General features: G+C 39.0%; 1 protein-coding gene across 6 annotated transcripts in view; it reads left to right on the top strand.

Annotated features, from left to right (window-relative positions):
- The window catches only part of LOC135204045 (CAP-Gly domain-containing linker protein 1-like), a 273,397-nt gene extending 251,604 nt beyond the window's left edge, over positions 1-21,793 (top strand). For all 6 annotated transcript variants that reach the window (XM_064234002.1, XM_064234000.1, XM_064234001.1 and 3 more), the window contains 3 exons: positions 5,512-5,665; positions 16,096-16,277; positions 16,543-21,793. In XM_064234002.1, the coding sequence (XP_064090072.1) occupies positions 5,512-5,665; positions 16,096-16,277; positions 16,543-16,589 (383 nt within the window). In that variant the 3' untranslated portion in view covers positions 16,590-21,793. The remainder of the gene's footprint in view (positions 1-5,511; positions 5,666-16,095; positions 16,278-16,542) is intronic.
- The last annotated feature ends 1,351 nt before the right edge of the window (positions 21,794-23,144 follow it).

Here is a 23,144-nt window from a genome sequence, read left to right as displayed (position 1 = left end):
CAAGGAGGGAATTCTTCCTATTGCCCTACCAGTCCCATTCCATTAACTTCTAGGGACCGGATACCTCATAAGGTACCGCAAGAGGGACAGGATGATTCTCCTTCCGTTGACCAAGACCAGTTCAACACAAATATTCTAAATCAGGTCAGTAGCCTTGGTAGCTTACTCAGCTCATTTGCAGCAAGGTTTGAAGAAGTGTTTAGCAGGTTAGGTGCTCAGGACTCCCTGATTGCAGGTCTCAGACAGGAGTCGGCAGTTTCGGCCCCTTCTAGTAGCTTGATGCAAGCTCAGAGCATGCCTGACGGGTCCACGCTCCCTCCTTTCCACCCCGGTAATCCCTGGAGGGTGGCTAACTTCGCTCCGTTTGTCAATGGGATGTTGACTATAGAAGGTTGCGGCACACGTAGGCTCGAGGATTTCGAGTTTTTCCCCGAAGGTTTACAGCCTCCATTTATAGGCTATGTTAGGCTTACGGAGGCAGCTCTGGTTAGAGAGGATAAGGTCCCCAAGGAGACTGTTATCCTTTCTAGAGATCAGGCTCAGCAAACATGGATACGGAGCCTAGAAGAGTGGGACTGCTCAAATACTAGAGTAACAGCTTTTAAAAGCCCTTTCACCATGTTTACAACTGATGTCGGGAACCCCTTACCTTTTACATCAAAGGTAGCAGAACTTACACTCCAGGCAGTGACTCGGGAAGAGCCCATGCCCCAGCTTAGGGAGACAGATCCCACATCTTTACTACTCCCAGGTAGGGAGGATTTGCCAGCTACGTTCTCGGTAGGCAAGCTGAAGCCAGATTGTGCAATCACCTTGTTTAGTGAACACCTTCCTAGGCTGTCAGACGCATTGATCCAAGCCGAATTTGACGCTAAGACACGTCTCGCAAGGTCTCTTAACTCCCTAGTGATGACAGAGATGGCGGCTCGGGAGTACGCTCAGGAGCTGCTGTTTAAGGTCATTGCGAAGTCGTTACTTTTAAGCATGCAATGTGACTTGTACGACTTTGCGATTGCTAGGAGAAATTGCAGGAAGCATGTTCTATCTGAGGCTACGATCAGGCACGAACCCAACAAGTTTCTAGCTTCCTCAATCTGGGGTGCAGATCTCTTCCCAGCTTCAGCAGTAACCGAGGTTCAGAGCGAGGCATCACGTCTTAACCAAAGCATCAGGTTGCGTTGGGGAATCCCTTTCAAAAGGAAATCAGAGTCTTCTTCCTCCATCCGTTTTAGGGCTAGGAAGAGGCAAAGGAAGTTCCAACCTTTCCAAGTCCCGCAACAGCATCCTGTGCTACAAGCTGTTCCAATTCAACAGGTATCCCAGCCTTCGACTTCTAAGGCTCAGCCTCAGCAACAGCATCAATTTGTCTTCCTTTCGCCGCCGTCTAACCAACAGGTCTCCTCACAGTATTCAGTGTCGCCCGCTTTTAACCCGGTCTATGAGAGTCGGGCATTTCACCCCTTTACCAGAGTTGCTAGGGGTGGCAGGGCTAGAGGATCCTTTCGCCAGCGCGGAGGAGCCAGAGCCCAAGGGCGAGCTAGAGGTGCAAGGTCAGGCAGAGGATCCCGGCCTTCATCATCTCAATGAAGTTTCTCAGGTAGGAGGCAGGCTGTACCTCTTTCGTCATCGTTGGGGGTTCAGCAGTTGGGCAAAAAGCATAGTATCCAGAGGCCTAGGCTGGAGTTGGACCAAAGGTCCTCCTCCACCCATCACCTTCTATCAGGAACCAACGCAGGAATTGATGGATTACTCCTTCTCCAGAAGGGAGCAATCTCCAGGACGAAGAACTTGAAATTTCAGGGTCGTCTATTCAGCGTCCCAAAGAAAGGGACCGACAAAAGAAGGGTGATCTTAGACTTGTCCCGTCTAAACTTGTACATTCGTTGCGACAAGTTCAAAATGCTGACCATCTCTCAGGTGTGGACCTTACTTCCCCGTGGGGGTGGGGGCCGTCCACCTCTATAGATCTTACAGACGCCTACTATCATGTCCCGATAGCTCGGCACTTCCGACCATTTCCTCGGCTTCAAACTAGGGAAAGAAGCCTACTCCTTCAAAGTTAATTGCCCTTCGGGCTAAATATAGCACCAAGGGTTTTCACGAAACTGGCGGAGGCAGTGGTGCAGGAGCTAAGGTCCCAGGGTATATTGGTGGTGGCGTACCTAGACGATTGGCTATCTGGGAGATGGACAAAGGCAAATGTATGAAAGCCACGGACAAGGCCATGTCTTTCCTGGAATATTTAGGGTTCAAGATCAACAGGACCAAGTCCCGGTTGACTCCGGAGTCCAAGTTCCAGTGGCTAGGGATTCGTTGGGACTTGGATTCTCACACACTTTCCATTCCAGCAGGAAAGAGAAAGGAGATTGCCAAGGCAACAAGACAATTCTTAAAGTGCAAAGAGACTTCGAGAAGGAATCAGGAGAGGATCCTAGGCTCGCTCCAGTTTGCCTCAGTCACGGACGTTCTGTTGAAAGCCAAACTCAAGGACATCAATCGAGTTTGGCGTTCGAAGGCAAATGCCAAGTGTCGGGACAAGTTCGCCCGGATACCTCTGATTCTCAGAAAACGCCTGCGCCCTTGGACAAAGGCCGCCAACCTAGCCAAGGAGTTACCGTTGCAGTTTCCTCCCCCGTCCCTAGTGGTGCATACGGACGCATCGCTGACAGGTTGGGGAGGTTATTCACAGCACGAGAAGGTTCAGGGAACTTGGTCACCTCACTTCCAAACACTTCACATCAACATTCTGGAAGCTATGGCAGTGTTTCTGACTTTAAAAAAGCTCCGTCCTCCAAAGAAGACTCATATCAGGTTGGTCCTCGACAGTGCAGTAGTAGTACACTGTATAAACAGAGGTGGTTCAAAGTCAAGTCATGTGAACCACGTGATGATAGCAATCTTTTCTCTAGCAGCCAAGAACACCTGGTATCTGTCGGCTACTCACCTGGCAGGAGTCCACAATGTAGTGGCAGACGCCCTGTCTCGGTCGGTCCCTCTGGAATCAGAATGGTCACTGGACCAAGAATCCTTCGAGAGGGTTTGCCAAAGAGTACCAGGTCTAGAAGTAGATCTGTTTGCCACAGAGGCAAACCACAAGCTGCCTTGTTACGTAGCCCCCAATCTGGACCCTCTGGCATACGCTACGGACGCCCTGAGCATAGATTGGAACCAGTGGACGAAGATCTATTTATTCCCTCCAGTGAACCTTCTCCTGAAGGTGCTGCACAAGTTGAGATCCTTCGAAGGCCAGGTGGCTCTCATAGCCCCTCACTGGCCCAAGAGCAACTGGTTTCCCCTTCTCCTGGAACTAGGTCTTCGCCCTCACCCTCTCCCGGACTTGAGACTATCGCAACAAGTTCAAACGAGGACTGTGTTCGATTCCTCAGGTCTTCACAAAACCCTAACTTTATGGATTTCATGAAGTTTGCAGGTAAGAGAGTAGGCGACATTGATCCACAGAACATGTTGTTCTTGGAGTCAGACAAGAGAGAGTCTACGCTTCGCCAGTATGACTCAGCAGTTAAGAAATTGTCTTCGTTCCTCAGAGAATCAAATATCAAAGTAATGACATTGAACGTGGCCATAACCTTCTTCAGGTCTTTGTTTGAACAAGGCTTGGCAGCTGCAACAATAACAACCACTAAGTCAGCTCTGAAAAAGATTTTTCTTCTCGGGTTTGGTATCAATCTAACCGAGTCTTATTTCACCTCTATCCCAAGGGCATGTGCACGTCTACGACCCATTCACAGACCGTCGTCAGTGTCATGGTTTCTTAATGATGTTCTTAGGTTAGCCTCGGAAACAGACAACTTCCAATGGGATTACCAAACCATTTTGCGTAAAACTCTGTTCTTATTGAGTCTAGCTTCAGGTGCAAGAATATCAGAGCTGTCATCTTTATCTAGAGATGAAGCGCATATTGAGTTCCTTTCCTCGGGGGATGTGTTGCTTTCGCCAAATAAGCAATTTCTAGCTAAGAATGAAGACCCCTTGATGAGGTGGTCTCCATGGAAGATTGTCCCGCTTCCGCAGGATCCATCGTTATGTCCTGTTAAAACTCTTAAGGACTATTTATCTAGGACGTCTACCTATTCCGAAGGCCCCCTTTTCATTAGAAAAGATGGTGGTACACTATCTCTAAAAGGCATTAGGCAGCAGATTTTATATTTTATCAAGAAAGCCAGCCCAGGGTCATTTCCCAAGGTGCATGACATTCGGGCAATAGCAACTTCTGTTAACTTCTTCAAATATATGGACTTTGATGATCTGAAGAAGTATACTGGTTGGAAGTCACCCTTGGTTTTCAAAAAGCACTACCTTAAGTCTTTAGAGGATCTTAAATATCATGCAATAGCTGCAGGAAGGCCAGTGTCTCCTACTGCTACATCATTATAGTACCGTCCTTGTGTCATATGAATCTTTTCAATTATGCCAGCCTCATTAACATTTTACCTACCTCAGCAAATGCCTTAGCTATTAGAATAAGTGTATAATCGTGTATAGTTTTTACGTACATACAAATTATCTGTAATTATTTTATTATGTATGTGACTTGTTGCAAATGTTGCCACATGTTTTGGCTATATAGTATATTTTGTAAATAAATTGTATTTTTTCCAATTCTAAACTATTTTATTATTTCCTTTGATTTCATTAATATGATTTTTCCTTTCAGGATAGTATAGCTTGGTGTTTCTCTGGTACAATTTCACGGAGCGACACGGCTGAGCCCAGAAAAGGGATTTTGACGTAGGAAAAATCTATTTCTGGGCGAGGAAGCCGTGTCGCCCAGTGAAATCCCCCCCTTTTTTCCTTTTTTCCCCCCTTGCTGTGCACCAAGCTTCTATGCTATCGATAAGTATGACGCCGCAGTCCCCTTCAACAGGGTAGCTGGGTGTGACCTATAGGTCGGCTCCCCGTTTTCAGGGTCTTTTGATGAGGAAAAGGCTAATTGGAGGGGTTGCTGTGGTAGTGTTTAACACTCGCCCCAGTTCTATACCAACACCTTTTATTTAGGTGAGCGAGTCAGAGACTTCTGACATGTCCAATTTAGCAGTTCTCTGGTATTATAGCAATATTTTACTAGAAATAGTGCTAAAGAGGACACATTTCACTGGGCGACACGGCTTCCTCGCCCAGAAATAGATTTTTCCTACGTCAAAATCCCTTTTTTGTATTTATGACTCCTAATACAATCTAACAATAATAAAGATAAATTGCATTCATTTTTATGTATATTGCATTTATTACAAAGCTGAATCAGAAATACTGCAGATTATACTTTTACCAACTCAATATTGTAACACTAACTCTTTGTAATTATGTCTCATGGTTAAAGACTATCAAGAACTAATGGAGATCCATGTGCATGGTGTTCATGGCTACCTCACTTCTGAGTATGAGCAAACTTTAAACCTTCCTAACCACATTTTGCATTCAAATTTTAATTGAATTTCATCCATGCATTTGATCATTCTTTTCATTTAAAATGCTTTAAAACCTCTTCTGCAGATAATTTCTTCAAGCAGTTGAAAGATGAGAAAGATCAACTTGAGGGTCAAGTTGCTTTTCTCAATTCAGTCATTGTTGACATGCAGCGAAAGAATGATGAATTGAAAACTCGCCTTGAAGTAATGCAACTTGGAACAGTGCCAGACGAAAATAGGTAAGATTTATAATAGTGATTTTAGAACAAAATATATACAATAGCCATTATGGCAGGCTGATATTAACTCAAAATCTCAAAAATTGTATTCTATTACATTGTCATTTTAAATATAAGAAAAAATAACATAAATTATTTGACTTGAAAATTTATTGTCCATACAGAAAACAAACCTCTGTGTTACTTTTGTGAAAAATGTTAGTGTTTTTTTGTTAGGCAGGGTGCTAATTAACTAAGGTTAGTTGTTTTTACAAGTTTATTTGTATAGATATATAATACTTTTAACAACTACTATGAGATTCAGGGCCTCTGTAACACGGTTTTTTCGCAATAACTTTTTATCTATGCAATTCATAAATATAATGCTTATTCAGAATACATATTATATCAACACATAAATTTTGAGTGTATTCTGCACTACGTAGGTTGAATAAATTTGGTACTTATAATGTAAAAGTAACCTTTTTTGAAGACGGGCCAACTTACTCAGAGAAAAGGTTTCGAACGCACTCGTTACTTAACTTATGACATCATTTCTTCCCTCTTTCTCGATGGATGATTGGCTATACGTAACTAAGGCTAAACCTCTGGCAACAATGAAATACAAATTTAAATACAAGCAAAGCAGTACACCTTTATGAACTCCGGAACCTCCCCACTGATAATTGTCATAATGAACAAACCAACAAAATATGTTAATAAATACAAAAACACTTCGATTATTAGTCTAACTCCCAAAATAAGTTTCCAAAGAAATTACAGTCTACTTTATGGTCACAATCAGATTGACAAGATGTAGGGAATAGTTGGTAATTACCAAAAACATAGTAGACAAGCTTGATTTGATAACTGCTATATCCAATGTCAAGCAATTTTTATATATTGGCTGTCTACCTATTTACTGAAAAAAAAAAATAGCCGGTACCATATATTGGCTTTAAACCTTCACCAATAATTATCGTCAGAATGGTGACTTCATGAGGCTCCATCCACTTTCGCCTCGTTATAATTCAGGATAACACTGAAGGCTACCATGGGCATTGTTGGATTAAAAAATTTAACTTCTGGCTTTAAAAACTAATTTCTCGAGTAGTAAGAAGTGCTAAATGATCCTCAAGGATCCCAGCAGTTGGTCTAAACGTTTAATTCATGTATATTACTGCTATACTGTTGCGGCACTTCTACAGTAGTATTACTAGGCTAGCACTGATACCCCACCCACATCTATGTATCGTTCCGCCATTCATAAAGTCTTTGGGTTTCAGAGCCGATGGCATTTCTGTCTGGTGGATGGGCGGGGCAACATTTAGTCAAAAGGTGTTTGTTTACCTTGCTTACGTAATGAATGTTTTTCGACTCTTGGCTCGTAATCATTGGCCATGGCGTCGGCTAGATCATTTTTACTCTATAAAAATTAAAACTATCGGGTTTAGGTTATTGATAATGCTGACAAAATTTGTGTGTGGTTGTAAAATATACATGTCAACTTTCAGCTACATGCTTTGACAAGGAGCAAAGTCCAAAAAACCGTGTTACAGAGACCCTGAATCTCATAGTAGTTAAAGAAATTATGGTAGTGTGATCCAATTCACAATTCTGGAGCTCTAAAATCTTTTCTGATGTAGTTCTCAACAAGGATTTCAGTAGATCTCAAAAATCTTTTCCAATCTATCAAGTTAAAATAGTACCGTAGTATGTGACCTTTATCTACACAACATGCTCTTGTAATTATTTAGTGTGAAACAGAGACATGCAAATATCCTGTCTGTGAAAAAATTTTATCTCAAGATATCTTAAAACAATCATTTGCTGCTAATTCTTACAAACAAGCCCATCAGGACAGCCCTGTTAGAATTAAGAATGCTAAGTCAATAGTGTTGGTAAATTTTTTGTTAATATTATTAGCCAGCTGTATGAGCATCAACTGGCTTCAGACAAGGATAACTAAAGGTAACCATCTCTCACTTATCTTTACTGAAGCTTGGGGAGTAACTGCAGATGGAAAAAAAATGCTCTTGTCATTTCCTCCCCTTTTTCCCCCCTTCCTTAATTTACAGGGTATTTTCTCACCTCCCAGTGCTTGGCTTTATAGCCTAAATTTCATAATCCAGTTAAGTTCTAACTGAGGCACCCCAGCCCCTTTCCTCTCTTGCCCAGGTGTAATGGAGCTCCCACGATACTTAAATGAGATTGCTATTCTTGTCTTGTGCTTGAAAAATGGCACCTTCATGTCTTAACATGTTGGAGTAGAAGCTATATTACAATCTAGCTCTGGGCCAGCTAATTGAATTGGGTTGCATACTTTTAAATATTTGTGGTAAAGAGGTGCCTGTGATAAAATGCCCTTCAAATGGTTAAGCATCAAGAGTCCTGAAGCTGTAAAGACCCTTGAACTAACAAGACATATAAGTTAAGAGTATCTTTCTTAGCCACCACTCACTGTTGGATTGTTTACCTGTCCAAGGGAGAAATAATCTTGGATCTATCAGATCTCTCCTGATTAGCTTTAAAAAAAGTAGTAATCTCACCAGAATAGCAAATGCATGGTTATTGCTCTTAATCATGTTAGGTTACTGCTCTTAATCATGTTATGATCAAGTGTATTGATATTCCAAGGCTAGTAGTACTTAAGATTATTATCAGACCCTTTTGTTGCCTGATCTGTCACCAGAAGCAGGTTAATTTAGAAAAGCAAAATATCCTAAGTAAAACACTGCAACACAGATATGACCAATCTGATTGTTGGTCATTTTGCCATATGTGTGTACTGAAAGTTGGCAGCTGTGCCAAAATGACAAATTTTTAATCAATTTGTATTTTTCATAGCTAAAAAAACCTGAGGTCTTAACAATAGGATAATCTTCTAACGCCAGCTGGAAACCGGTTAAAAATGATCAAAGATTGTAAAGCAAGGAATCTGTGGCATCTGGCAACTCACTGACCAGGCTTGGAACCTCATGACACACCAGTCTTTCTTCCACTGCTTTGGAGAGTCGTGTTTCGCTTTGCTCTCCTCCCCCAAGGCGGTTTTTTGATCGAAGCACAGCGAAGCCTGTGCTTTGTTTCATATTTAATCAGCTCAGAAGTTCCATGGACGTCAACGTTTTTAGATGGTCTTCCTTTTTTTCCGTGTTGACCTTCCTTGGGACAGATGCAAATGGAGCAACGAGAGTCATTGAAACATTGCTGTGAGATGTGAACTTGTTTAGGACTTCCCTGACCAAGCTGAAGGGACCAACATGTCTATGGAGGGCTTGCCCCACAATCTTCAAAGGTCGATACAAATCTTGTCATTTAGGGTCCATTTGGTAAGAAGGGCCTGCTTCCGACAGCATAGCTCGTCTGCCAGGGTGTTTAATTTCCTGTGAATGAAATGAGTGACCAGGGTGACTTTATTCCGGTGGGCCCAAAAGAAGTTCCATGTGGTCTGGCAGAGGAAAAAGGAACGAGTGCCCTGTTTCTTGATATTTGAGAGCCAACTTGTTACAAATCTACCTTTTACACTGATGTGAAGAATGGTTTCCTCCTGGGACCACACCCTGGAAACATCTCGAGTCTAGCAGGGTTCCCCTGCCTAGATCTGAAGCGTCCGAGTAGAAGTCTAGATTGGGGCTCTGAGGAAGAAGGGATCTCGCCTGAGAAAATCTTCCTTTGGAGATCCACCACTGGAGGTCCTACTTAACCTCCTGAGTGACGGTTAAAACAAAGAGTCCGGTTGAGTCTTCATGTCCCAGTTGGCTTTGAGGAAAAACCTGGGTAACTCTTGCATACAATCTGCCAAAATCAACACTCTTGGGGGAATGGAAAACCCTGAGAAAGTCCGAGAGTTGAGAATCATCCCCAAAAATAAACTCCTTTGTCAGAACCAACTGGGATTTCTGGAGATTTAGAAGAATTCCTAGAAACTGAAAGAGTTGTAGAGTTGTTGAAGGTCCTTTGCATATTTCTCTTTCGACTAAAAAGCAAGTGCAAAAAGCAGCAGCTTGTTATTTTCAGTTATAAACCAGGATTTCGGTAGTGTTACACTTCTCCTTTGACTGAAAAGCAAGTGCAAACAGCAGCTTGTCATTATTTTTGGTTAAAAACCCGGATTATGGTAGTGTTACACAGCCACCAGAGAGATTATTTCATAGCCTTCGAGAAGGTCAAGACTTTTCTTTGCTCCTTTTTTACATTACTTATTTTAATTCAGATTATCATAAAGCTGGCTACTTGCAGTCACCAGGAATAGCTGATGATACGCCATACTTTTTGGCAAAAATTTTTACATTTGAGGTTTCCTACTGGGCTTTGGCAACATGCAAGTCGCTGATTAATTAATTACCATAAAAGTATTTCTTAAATGTGATGCCATTCAATCGGGGCAAATTCTTGGTATTCCTGGATTGTTCACCGGGTATAGGGCAATCACAAGCCCCGGGTAAACAATTACCTTAAAGTAATTATCGAATGTTACACCATCGCTTTCTGCCGAAACTTTCATATGCAGACAGCCCCCGGTTAACGGCGGGGGTTCCGTTCCTGGCCGATGCCACTAACCGAAAATCGATGATAACAGCACTCTAAACTAACTTAACAGTCCCGTTAACAGGATATCGGTGCCGTTAACCAGAGATCAGCACTGCTGTTAACTAGAGATCAGTGCTGCTAACTGGATATTGGCGCTGGAAACCAGAGATTGACGCAGAAAATCCAGTTAGGTGTTGCTGGACAAGCACTGTAAAACCAGATAGCTGTTAACCAATGCCACCGTTAACATGGGCTACCTGTACATTTAAATTTCCAACCGAAGCTACATGCAAGTCGTCGGTTAATAATTCTCCTCAAGTTGTTAAGGCGAGACTCAAACATCTTCCATCAATCATCATCCTAATACGCACTTGCATTAATTGTGCATTCAGGACAATTAACCTCTCTCGAACATACCTGACTCTTACAGTCAATGCACATGGCATGTGCACCATAACAAAGATTAGTCAGTCTAGTCTTATAGCCTTCAATACAATAACAAAGACTGGAAGTGCTAGAATCTGACAAAGCTAACTAAATGAAAAAAACCAATTGTGAAAAGCAAATCAAACCAGGCAACAGCTCGAGAACACTAAAGTTAGTACGTCACCAGCTTCAGCAAGAACAACCGGCGAATCATGAATCAGAAGCCCTAAGAACATGTTGTCGGTCACACGGCATAAATAAGAATAACACTGTACACCTAATGTTGCTTGCACACTCCCATTGCAGTGGATGGGGCCTGTCACCCCTCCTCTTGGCAACAGCTGTGTTACTGCAAATTTTTTAATTTAGGATGATGTGTGAGCATAAAAGTTACCTATGCAATTACTTGGTAAGTTACTTATATGAAGTTCAGTTAGAGGCAATCCCCGGTTATCGATGGAGGTTCCATTCCCAGGGGTGTGCCAATAAGCGAAAACCGCCATTAACCAAAACTCTTGTGATTTATGGCGCTTATGGGGCCATTTACCGGTTATCAGTGTCACAAGCACCTTATGGTGCACCATAAGCAGCCCTATGGTGCCGATAACCGGAACTTGGCCTGTTATGGCACGATAAATCGCCTCCAGCGCATAAAACCAGATTGCTGATAACCAAGTCTGCCAATAACCAGGGTTCTTAGTATTTGTGGATTTTAACTATTTGTGGGAGGTCTGGGATGCATCCCCCGCAAATATGGGGGTTTACTGTTTGAATTTTAGCCTAGCCTAACTTTAACACAAATGAATAATCTACCCACCTGTACTCGTTCTCCAACTCCAGTATACTCCAGAAACCACCTTAGATCAAAAACACAACAAGACTTACGACCCAAAAACTCCTACCAGACAGAGAGCTCTCCCCTACCAACCAAACACTACACCCACGTCTCATACTGGCCTGTGTTATTGTTTACATCCCACCGACGCTGCCGCCATCTTGTCTATGACATCACAACACAACTTAAATACATCAACAGACACCTTCTAGAATCAACCATATGCTCTCCTTATATAAGACACCCACCATATTTCAACAATGCATAAAATACTAATAACAATTATACAACATATAATCATACTGTACTACTTTTTTATGGAATAACCCATTACATATTATGATTCATAACAGCATACTACTACATTGGTACCTCGAGATACGAAAGCAAATACAAAGATTTTTGTGGGTCTACATATGAAAATTGTTCAAGATACGAAAGTTTGTTGCTGTAAAGTCCGAGATTCGCCCGTACCACCGATAACAATTTTAAAACTCGCGCGCCGCCAACTGAGTAGACTTGCCACCATCCTCCCGCTCTCCCATTGGTTCCTGATGCTAGTCACTGCCATAAGATCCTTCTCTCCTATTGGTCAGCATCTCTCTCATCGTGCATCTATGTAGCAGCGTGCTTCTTCGGCCACTTTGCGGCATCATCGGTATCGTAAGCACGCAGAATTCGTTCGTTCTATACAATTTCGTTTATTATCGTGTTGTGTGAGAACTTTACTTCATATGTATATATACTATACATAACTTAATTACGTACAGTATATACGTAGTCATGGGTCCCAAGAAAGTTGAAGTAGGAAAGAAGAGGATGCTTTCTTTGGAGACAAAGATGGAGATCATTAAAAAGTATGAAGCTGGTATGTGATTGGGTGTGATCACCAAGGAATAGGCCGAAATCCGTTGACAATAGGCACCATCCTTAAGCAGAAGGATGTCATCAAAGCAGCTACACCTTCCAAGGGCGCGACTATTTTGTCCAGCAAGAGGAGCCACGTGCACGATGAGATGGAAAGGCTGCTTCTTGTGTGGATAAAAGACAAGAAATCGCTGGCGATATGATAACGGAGACGGCAATCTGCCTCAAGGCCAGCGCTATTTTCGGCGATTTGATTGCCCAGACTGAAGACGACGGAGGAGAAGGGACATCTACGCCAACCCCAGAGTTAAAGGCTTCTCATGGGTGGTTCGAAAAATTCCGTAAGCGGACTGGCATCCATTCGGTGGTGCGGCATGGGGAGGCGGCCAGCTCAGACACGAAAGCGGCCAAAGCCTTTATTAAGACGTTCGACGAGATGACGCTCAACGAAGGCTACAGTTCTCAGCAAGTCTTCAACTGTGATGAGAATGGCCTTTTTTGGGGAAAAAAATGCCTCGTTGGACGTACATTAGGCAGGAAGAGAAGAAGGTACCTGGGCATAAGCCTATGAAAGACAGGCTTACGCTCGCACTTTGTTTGAACGCCAGTGGGGATTGCGAGGTGAAGCCCCTACTTGTGTATCATTCGGAGACTCCTCGAGCCTGGGTAACGAGACTTTTGTTCACCGAGTGAGTAAATCTGTGTTTCGGCCCAACAGTGAAGAAATTCTTGGAAGAGAAGTGCCTCCCTCTGAAATGTCTGCTGGTGTTGGACAATGCCCTTGCTCACCCTCCTGGCCTCGAAGAAGATATCCTAGCAGAGAATTCGTTTATCAAGGTTCTTTATCTTCCGCCTAACACCACCCCTCTCCTCCAGCCCATGGACCAGCAAGTGATATCGAACTTCAAGAAGCTGTATACAAAACATCTTTTCAAGAGATGTTTCAACATCACCAATACCACAAACCTCACCTTGCGTGAATTTTGGAAGGAGCATTTCGATGTTGTGATATGCACCCGACTCATCAACCAAGCTTGGCAGGAGGTTTCGAGGCGAACCTTGAATTCTTCGTGGAGGAAACTCTGGCCTGATGCCGTATCCACCCGAGACTTCGAGGGATTCGACGTGGGTGAAGCTGGTGCTGCAGATTCAGGAACAGTTGATGATCCTGAAACTGTTTTGCAACCAGATCTTGACGAGATTATTGCACTCTGCAAGTCCATGGGGCTGGTCGTCGACGAGGACGACATCAATGACCTTCTCGAGGCACCAAGAGGAGCTTACGACGGATGACCTGAAGGAGTTGGAGGCCATGCAACATAACGTCGTTCAAGAAGAGTTCTCTTGCAGCGGCGAGGAGGACGACGACAACGCTATGACAACGGCAGAAATTAAGGATGTTCTAGCTGCTTTTCATAAGGTGCAATTATTTGTAGAAAAGAGACACCCCGAAAAGGCTTACACAGGTCGTATGCTTGCACACTTCGATGACGTTTGCCCGAGTCGTTTCAGGAACATTGTCAAAAGCAGGCAGAAGCAATCTTTCCTTGGATAGTTATTTTTTAAAGAGGCCTTTAGTAGGAGTAAGCAAAAAGGAAGAACCAAGTGATACTATGAAAAAAACAGAAAGATGAAAGTGGTGAAGAAATTGAAATTTTGTAAAATAAAAAAAATAGATAAATAAATAAATAAAATAAAATAAAATAATAAATAAAAAAGTAAAAAAAAAGTAAAAATAAAAAAAAGACAAAAAAAAAAAAATTATTTTAAAGTTTTTTGTAAAGTTAAGTGTTACAGTTTTCTTAATGTGTTTTGTAAAGTTTAGTTTATGTTTTCCTGACATTTTTTTATGTGTTCGTAAAGTTAAGTGTACATACTATAAGAAGTTTTCTGCCGTTTGTTCTCCTCCTCTGTCGCCACTTTCGGAGATAGCCTCACTCGAAAGGTAAGCTTCCACATTTTACTACATACGTACGTATGTACGTACAGTATTTCTTGTATACCATGTACACTAATAATTTATTTACAGGTACATACATATTAGTACTACTATTACGTATTAAGTTAGATATTGAATGGTCCAAATTGTTGTAGTATTTCATTGTTTATAGGTCAATTTAGCTTTATTTTGAAATTTACTGGGATGTTTTCGGAGGGCTAGGAACGGATTAGCCATTTTACATGTAAAGTGCGGTTCAAGGCACGAAAAACTCATGATTCAAAGGCTGCCTCGAAACTGATTAATTTTGTATCTCGAGGTACCACTGTAGTATAGCTATTAACTTTTGACCAAGTCAGCATATTTTGTATAGTATTTTATAGTAGTGTACGTATTTATGAATAGTACTATAATGCATTATTATACTGTCTTATTGATATTACCATTATGGTTCCTAACATTATACTGTGGCTACATACTTGTGAACAAGTCAGTGTTGTTTTATAATTATGTTGCCTATACTACAGGCAGTCCCGGCTTACGATGGGTACGGCTTACAACATTCCGAAATTATGGTATATTCATCAAAAATTATTTCCAGGTTTACAATGTATGTTCCAGGGTTACACCGCCGATCTGCGGGAAGAAATGACTCCAAAAATGCAAAATAATCAATATTTGAAGGTTTTTTAATTAAAAATGCAGTTTACATAGTTTGCATCTCAAGAACGGAACCCCAGTTGTAAGGCGGGGACTGCCTGTACAGTGATTACAGTAATACCCCGAACTTATGTGAGGTTAGGTTCCAGACCTCCTCACACAAGGGGAAGTTTCGTTTAAGTTTGGCACGGTCTCTGAAATTGCTAATAAATGCTTACTTCAAGAGTTTGAAAACTCTAGATTTCCCTAATCATGCTCCCTAAGTATTAGGCTAACTTTTAAATGAAATTAAAGTTACTGTAATTTGATTTGAAATTTATTTTAATACATTACGCTTAAAAAGGGAATAACTGGTTGGCATAAAAATGTACATACATATCCACTTTCGTACGTATACTAAAGTTACCCCTAATTCATGGGATGCCATTTTCTTTTTCTGTCAGAGTAAAAGGTAATGAGAGAGAGAGAGAGAGAGAGAGAGAGAGAGAGAGAGAGAGAGAGAGAGAGAGAGAGGAGGGAGAGAGAGAGAGAGAGAGAGACATACATCATGTAGGTAAAACTCTGGAGGGGTATCATGTTTAAATCGTGTGAAAGTCTGAAAGTACATTAACTGTATGTGCTTTAATTACGTTACGTACATACAGATTGTACCAGTACTTTTCTCCGAGGTTAAGAAAGTAATTTTCACAGAACGACAACTCTGATGTTTACCTACTGCTTTTGTATTAGTATTTTAAAAAATATAAATAGCAAACGCAAAATCTCCGTACTGATTTTACACTTAAAGCAAACTTATACTAATTGTAGTGTATTAGTATGTACTTCAAAAATTAAACAAATATATGAAGGGATATCATCTTTGAAAAGTGCAGTAACTATGTGAGTGGGTATCACATCTTATAAAAGTACATATATGCACTGCTTGCATATTTATGCATGTACAAAAATAAAAATAATAGAAAAGCCGTAGAATTTAAAAATTTGCATAATAAATTAAACAAACACTTTTGCAGGGTTTTGCAGTGCTTCTGGAGTGTTCACAAATGTTCTTGTTATTGTGAAGAACTCTTGTATGATAATTAGCTAAGTTCCGATGAAAAGTTCACGCTATTGTGAATTTGTGCAAATCAAATCGTGTAAGTTCAGGGTATTGCTGTATAGGATAATAGTACACACATATAATCTTATTTGCAGAAATGGGGTCAGCCCAGCTGGTCGGCATCCTGTAGCACCACGTATGTACTGTGATATCTGTGACTGTTTTGATGCTCATGATACAGAAGAATGCCCTAAGCAAGCATCGTCAGAATCTCCTCCCCCAACGCAGTGCCATGGGGATCGAGGCTCTACAAGACCTTACTGTGATACTTGTGAAGGTGAGTTTTTATTTTAATGATTAGAAAGAGTGCAAAATTTTAAGTTGATATAATTTATCATGCATTGATTTATTTATAATAAAAAAAATTTGTCTTTATTAAATAACTGTTTGTTGTTAATCTTGGAAAATTAGCTTGCATAAAAGGAGGAAACAGGTATGATGCATACAGGAATATTTTGTGGAAATATTAAGAATACAGATCTGGAAAACTTGAAATCTTACTTTGCTTCAAATTGTAACCATATTTTTTTTTTTCATTCCAGTGTTTGGACATGAAACGGGTGAATGTAATGATGATGAAACATTTTAGTTTGGCTGTGAAGCAAACCACCTCTTAATCTGTACAGTAGTTATGTATATTTTAGCAGCTTTATAGAATGTAATGAAGGATAACAGAAAAAAAATATATTTTTAATACTGTACTTATTTATATCGGAAAACTAGATCCTAGATGCAGTTTGGGTTAAGAATGTTGCAACAGTAAATTCCTCCTAAGATAGATAAGTTTTTTTAGCTATAAAAACGTTACTAAAAGTTATGAACCTGATACAGATCAGATTGTACTATGAAAATAGAAAGGTGAATTTCACCATTATTGTTATATTGTCTTATGCACAAGGCATAATTTTTTTTATTGAAGTAAACATTTAAGCATGTAAAATTACTAAGTACTGTAGTAAACACTGTTATAACAATGTGATATTATTGTTGATAAATACTATACTTCTCCTTTGCTAATGAACTGGTTAAATATGTTTTAAATTAATTCTTGCAATGTAGTGTATGTATACATTGTAAAACGGTCTTATGTACATAGTAACTAACAGCAATGAATTTACTTTAAAAAATGCATAATATATCCCATTTCATTGATTCATTTTCAATTGCAAACCTTAGAATGGGTAGAGCTTAGCTGCCTAATAATAGCATTCTGTTTTATTCAGCAATATTGGAGATTTCACATCTGCTCTTGCACAAATTGATACAGGGTTATTGGAACAGTAAAAAATTTAAGTGTACCTATAGTCTTAAGCCCTTAGATTGTTTGAAGCAATGTAGCAACTCATAATAGTGTAACGTTGTTGTTTTGTCCTGTAAAAGCATAATCATTATGTTTCTCCTTTAAAAAAAATTTATTTTGCATAATTATTTATTTAAAAGAAAATTTTTTTATTTTTATGCAGCGCAGTAAAAGTTAAATACTAGGTAACAACATTGCTTATTAATCTTAGTCCCACCATGCATTCACTGTGGTGTTTGAATAAATGTTAGTAGCAGGTTAAAAAGTAAAGAAAATTGCTTCTTGAAATGGAAAGCTGTATACTGAAAACTGCTTAAAAATAAGTCTATCCTCTTGTCTTTCAGCACAAGCTTTAATTGTTCACTATAGGAAGCCAGATACTCATCTCTATTATTCATAAATCAAAGAATGGGATGATCTGTTAAGCCTGTAAAGGCATTTGTTAAAGCATAGTATCTTCACTGTGAAACCCTTGATGTTATATTCAGGTGTCCTAGAGTACTTATCACTGACTTAAACATAATGTAGAACAACTGTTGCAGGAGTACAAAGCAAGGGAGAAACATGTGAAGCAAACATACTGAATTATGATAAATAATTTTTTTTACATATCCTGTATATGACAACAAGCCAGATTCTGTAAATCATATCAGACTGGTGCTTATGGTTATGGTTACAATGATTTATATTAGAAACAAAAGGAATCAGGTTTACGGTTTAGGAATTTGAAAAAATGCATCTTCAAGAGTTTGATGTAAGATGTTTGGTGAGGTTGGGGTAAGTACAAACGTGGTTGCCAGTTAATCTCTACCCTAATGTTACGAGTTTAGTCTTGGTTTTGAAGTGTTCGTCTCTGTAATCTAGTGATAGGAACTAATTGATATTAGATACAAAATGAAATAGAACTGTACCAGTGAAATTTAAAGTTTACTGGTCAACATTGGCATAGTAACTCTCAATGCTTTTGCTATATATCAATAAGCAGTACATAATCCAAGAGGTTTACAAATAAATTTTTTTTCAAATAAAGGATTTACCCAAAATGTGAGCAGTTAGTAAATAAATAGCATGCATTTTTCAATGAAATTGAGCTTTAAACTCCAATATTAAAAATATGCTATAATTTTAGGTGAACCATTCATATCATTCAGCACTTTAACCCTCTTACGCCGATTGGACGTATTAAACGTCGAGTCAAAATGTCTCCCGTATGCCGATTGGACGTATCATACGTCGGCTCAAAAAAGTTTTTTTAAAAATTCGCGGAAAAATACTTAGAGGCCTACCAGCCGAAAACTTTTGTATCACGCGCCTTGGGGGATGCTGGGAGTTCACGGATCAAGGCGTTGTTTTGTTTACAATCGCTACGCAGGCGCGCAAGCGCGAATTTCTTTCTTATCGCACTAAAAAGTATCAGTGACACATCTCGGAAATTATTTCGTCACTTTGACATAATTATTGCACCATTTTAAATTATCCTTTACATGAAGTATTATATATGAAAATGTGCCCAATTTCATGCACAATACAACTAAAAAATACTCATGATTGTAGCTTTTATCAATTTTGAAATATTTTCATATAAATAACGATAAGTGCAAAAATTTCAACCTTCGGTCAACTTTGACTCTACAGAAATGGTCGAGAAACGCAATTGTAAGCTAAAATTCTTATATTATAGTAATATTCAATCATTTGCCTTCATTTTGCAACAAATTGGACGTCTCTAGCACAATATTTTGATTTATGGTGAATTTATGAAAAAACTTTTTCCTTACGTTCGTGCGATAACTCTTCTGATAAATTTTTTCGTGCGATTGTCCTAATGTTTGCACCCTTTTAAATTTGCCGTTACATAAAGTCTTATATATGGAAATGTGCGCAATTTCATGCACAATACAACAAAAAACAACCCATGGTTGTAGCTTTTATCAGTTTTGAAATATTTTCATATAAATAACGTTAAGTGCAAAAATTTCAACTTTCGGTCAACTTTGACTCTACCGAAATGGTCGAAAAACGCAATTGTAAGCTAAAACTCTTATATTCTAGTAATATTCAATCATTTACCTTCATTTTGCAACGACTTGGAAGTCTCTAGCACAATATTTCGATTTATGGTGAATTTATGAAAAAAAAAAAAATACGTTCGCGCGGTAACTCTTCCGAAAAAATCAGAATTTTTTTGTGCGATTGTCGAAATGTTTGCACCATTTAAAATTAGCTGTTACATAAAGTTTTATATATGAAAATGTGTGCAATTTCATGTAGAATACAATTAAAAATGATTGAAGGTTGTAGCTTTTCTCTTTTTTCGAAATATTTGCATATAAATCACGATAAATAGAAAAAAAACCACGTTCGGTCAAATTTGACTCTACCGAAATAGTTGAAAAACGCAATTGTAAGATAAAACTCTTACGGCCTAGTAATATTCCGTCATTTTTCTTCATTTTGAAACAAATTTGAAGTCTCTAAAACAATATTGTGATTTATGGTGAATTTTTGAAAAATATATTTACCTTCACTCCGCGCGCCGATTCGCGGCCGCAAGTCTCCGAAATACGTACATGGCATTATCATAATATTTGCTCCTTTTCATATTAGCCTTTTTATAGAGTTTCATATATCAAAATGTGCGCAAATTCATGAAGAATACAATAAAAAATAATTGAAGGTTGTAGCTTTTTCCATCTTCAAAATATGTGCATATGAAAAAATATATATATTAAAATTTCGACATTCGGTCAAATTTAACTCTTCCAAAATGGTCGAAATCTGCAATTCTAATCTAAAACTCTTACAGTATTGTAATATTCAATCATTTGTCTTAATTTTGAAACAAATTGGAAGTCTCTAGAACATTATTTAGAATTACGGTGAATTTTTTAAATAACATTTTTTTACGTCCGCTCGTTACGAATTCGTACATCATTTTGTGATAATATTTTTCCGTTGTTGCTTTTATTGTTTTACTATGTATTATATATCAAAATGATTGCAATTTAGTGTACAATACAACGAAAAAAAAAGTAACTCGTTAGCTTTGACCGTTTTTTGCACAGCGTGATTTGAATACAATTATCTATGAATTTTTTTTTTTTCGCTACCATATATCGCATTATTTACATATGATAATGATATTATTTTTCATTTCTGATGATTGCATACTAAACTTCAGGCAATGAAAAAAAAATGAGCCAAAAATGAACTCTTAATCTTCAAAACTAAGCGCGCTGTGATTTTTTTGAAAAAATTATTTTTTCCGGTTCCGCGCTCACTCCAAACCGGCGCCGGCATACAGGAGAGGTTTTGATTTTTAGGGCTTCGGCGTAAGAGGGTTAATTAAACCTTGTTATACATGGAAGTATATAAAAGAACTAATGATATATTAATGTTACGCATTAATATTTCTTGTCATTTTAGCCTTGACTGTGAATGTCAGAAAAGAGAAATAAGTTAACTTGGCAGTCTAATGATGCTGATGACAAATTAAATTTGAAGATTGCATGTTAATCTGCAATTTTATTTATTTAGGTTTTTTTTTTTTTTTTTTTTTTTTTGCACCTGAAGAAGGGATATGGTAGTACAGGCAGTCCCCAGTTATCGGTAGAGTCAGTTAATGGCAATCCGGTTTTATGGTGTTTGTTTAGCGCCAACGGGCCGAGTTTTGGTCATAAGCGCCCTAAGGTACCGATAATTGAGTTATGGCACCTTAACATACCTAAGAAAGGCGGCATTAACCGAAACTCGGTGCCATAAATCCCTGGTTTCGGTTAATGGTGGTTTTCTCTTAACAGCACCCCGCCGATAACTAGTACTTTGTGCCAAAATTGTTGTATATATATATTGGTGCTAGTATGTATCCTTAATTTTACTTTTAATTTTTCAGTGCTTTACTTGCTTAAATTTTATTTGATACCGACAGAGCCGGAAATTTCTTAACCTATTCTCTTGTCTAGGTGTCCAGTTACTTTTAAATAAGTAATTGTTAATGTTATAAAATGTAACACTGTATACAGGATGGTCTTAATCTCAAGGACTAAATAGATTATTGCTCATTTGTGTACAATGGTTGTACAGACAGATTATGGACTTCAAGGTTTTTTTTAAATTCCATGTACAAATACAGACTGTTATAAGACATAATCATTACTGTTTCTGTAAATTAAGATACATATACTTGACACAGCAATAAATTTGCCTTACATTTGTACAGTTACGTAGTCTTATGTATAATAGTAAAATGTTTCTTCCAGGTATTAGATTTGGATATTTATTTTTCATTGTTGGAACACTTGATGAACATATTGCTCTTTCTAGTTAAAAGAAGACAAGACTTTTGAAATGCTAAATAAAGAAAGCTTGTTTGCATAATAATTTCTCAAGTTTCATGTCTGTTACTTTTAATATTAAATTTTATTCACAAATAAACTAGACTGGAAAGTTTTTTGTCCTGTTTGTGTTTTGTGTTAAATAAACCTCCTCCTACACATGTATCTTTTATACTCCCAAGTGTTTTGGATTAACCATGCTGTAGTAAGATGCCGAGGCTTTTATTCTTGCAATTGGTTAGATAACTACACTGAATATTGATTACCATCCATAACCTGTGGATTTTTTACCCCCTAAGTTTGAACCCAAGTCCTTATAACAACACAAAAGGGACCCATATGACATTATATATTTTTGGATTAATATTTGTGAATTTTTCCATGTTTGTCAAAATTTTCCATATCTAATAAATAAGAAAACATATCATAGCTTGATGTGAAGTTAAATCTGAAGCTAAATAGTGAGAACTGTGGCAGAGCCATCATCTACCTGACAATGTTTGAATTTGTTTTATCAGGTGGAACTACTGTGGAGCTGGACCACAGATTCCTAAGGAGGCCTGGTTCTAAGAATAGAACTCTCAGCATTCTGTCTGGTTTGCCTATAATGTGATTAGGATGGGGATAATTGCATTATCGTAATACTCTTAGTCCTAGCAAATGGATTTAGCTCACACTTGGGCCATATTAATCATGTTATGCCATCCCCTTTTGGGGTAGGGTAGGGATCGGATAGTATTTGGAGAGTCATTTTTCACTTGTCGTTGGCGAAAGGTTTAACTTGATAAAAAGCCAATGATATCTTGTTCCTATGTGGAACAAACCTTCAGCCTTAACAATAGGATAATCTCCAAGTGCCAGCTGTTAACCAGTTAAAACAATCCAACACTGTATAGCAAGGAATCTTTGAGATCTGTCAACTCCTGCACGTACGAGGTAAGAGCTGGTCAGAGACCGTGCATCGCACTGCGTGACGCGTTCAGTCTCTTCTTCAACTGCCCTGGAGAGTAGACATTATGGCTTTTGCTCTCCTTCCAAGCCGGTTTTTTGTGCCTGTGTTTTCCTTTTTTTTTTCTTTTCAGTGTTTGTTGTGCAAGTGTTTCTGTTTAATATGGATTCCTCAGAGTCTTCGCAGCCTCATAAACGCATGTGCCTGGGCATTCAAGGATTCCCGTTCTCAAGGTTTCTATCGTCTCCAGTTACAAATCCTCATACAGATCCTCATAGGTGCCGAGTGAATTATTTTACAACTACAGGCAGTCCCCGGGTTACGACGGGGGTTCTGTTCTTGAGACGCATCGTAAGCGGAAAATAGTCATAAGCTGGAACATCGTCAAAAATCCTAAGAAAACCTTACTTTTAATGCTTTGGGTGCATTGAAAACTATGTAAACTACATTCTTATGGCATTTTTCATAAAAAAAACCTTCAAATATTGTTTATTTTGCATTTTTGGTGTCATATTTCATTTGCCAGATGAGCGTTGTAGGCGTCGTTACCCTGGAACATGC

The sequence above is a fragment of the Macrobrachium nipponense genome, chromosome 44 (assembly GCF_015104395.2).
Source record: "Macrobrachium nipponense isolate FS-2020 chromosome 44, ASM1510439v2, whole genome shotgun sequence".
NCBI classification, from domain to species: Eukaryota; Metazoa; Arthropoda; class Malacostraca; order Decapoda; family Palaemonidae; genus Macrobrachium; species Macrobrachium nipponense.
This window is presented reverse-complemented; position numbering and strand designations above follow the sequence as displayed.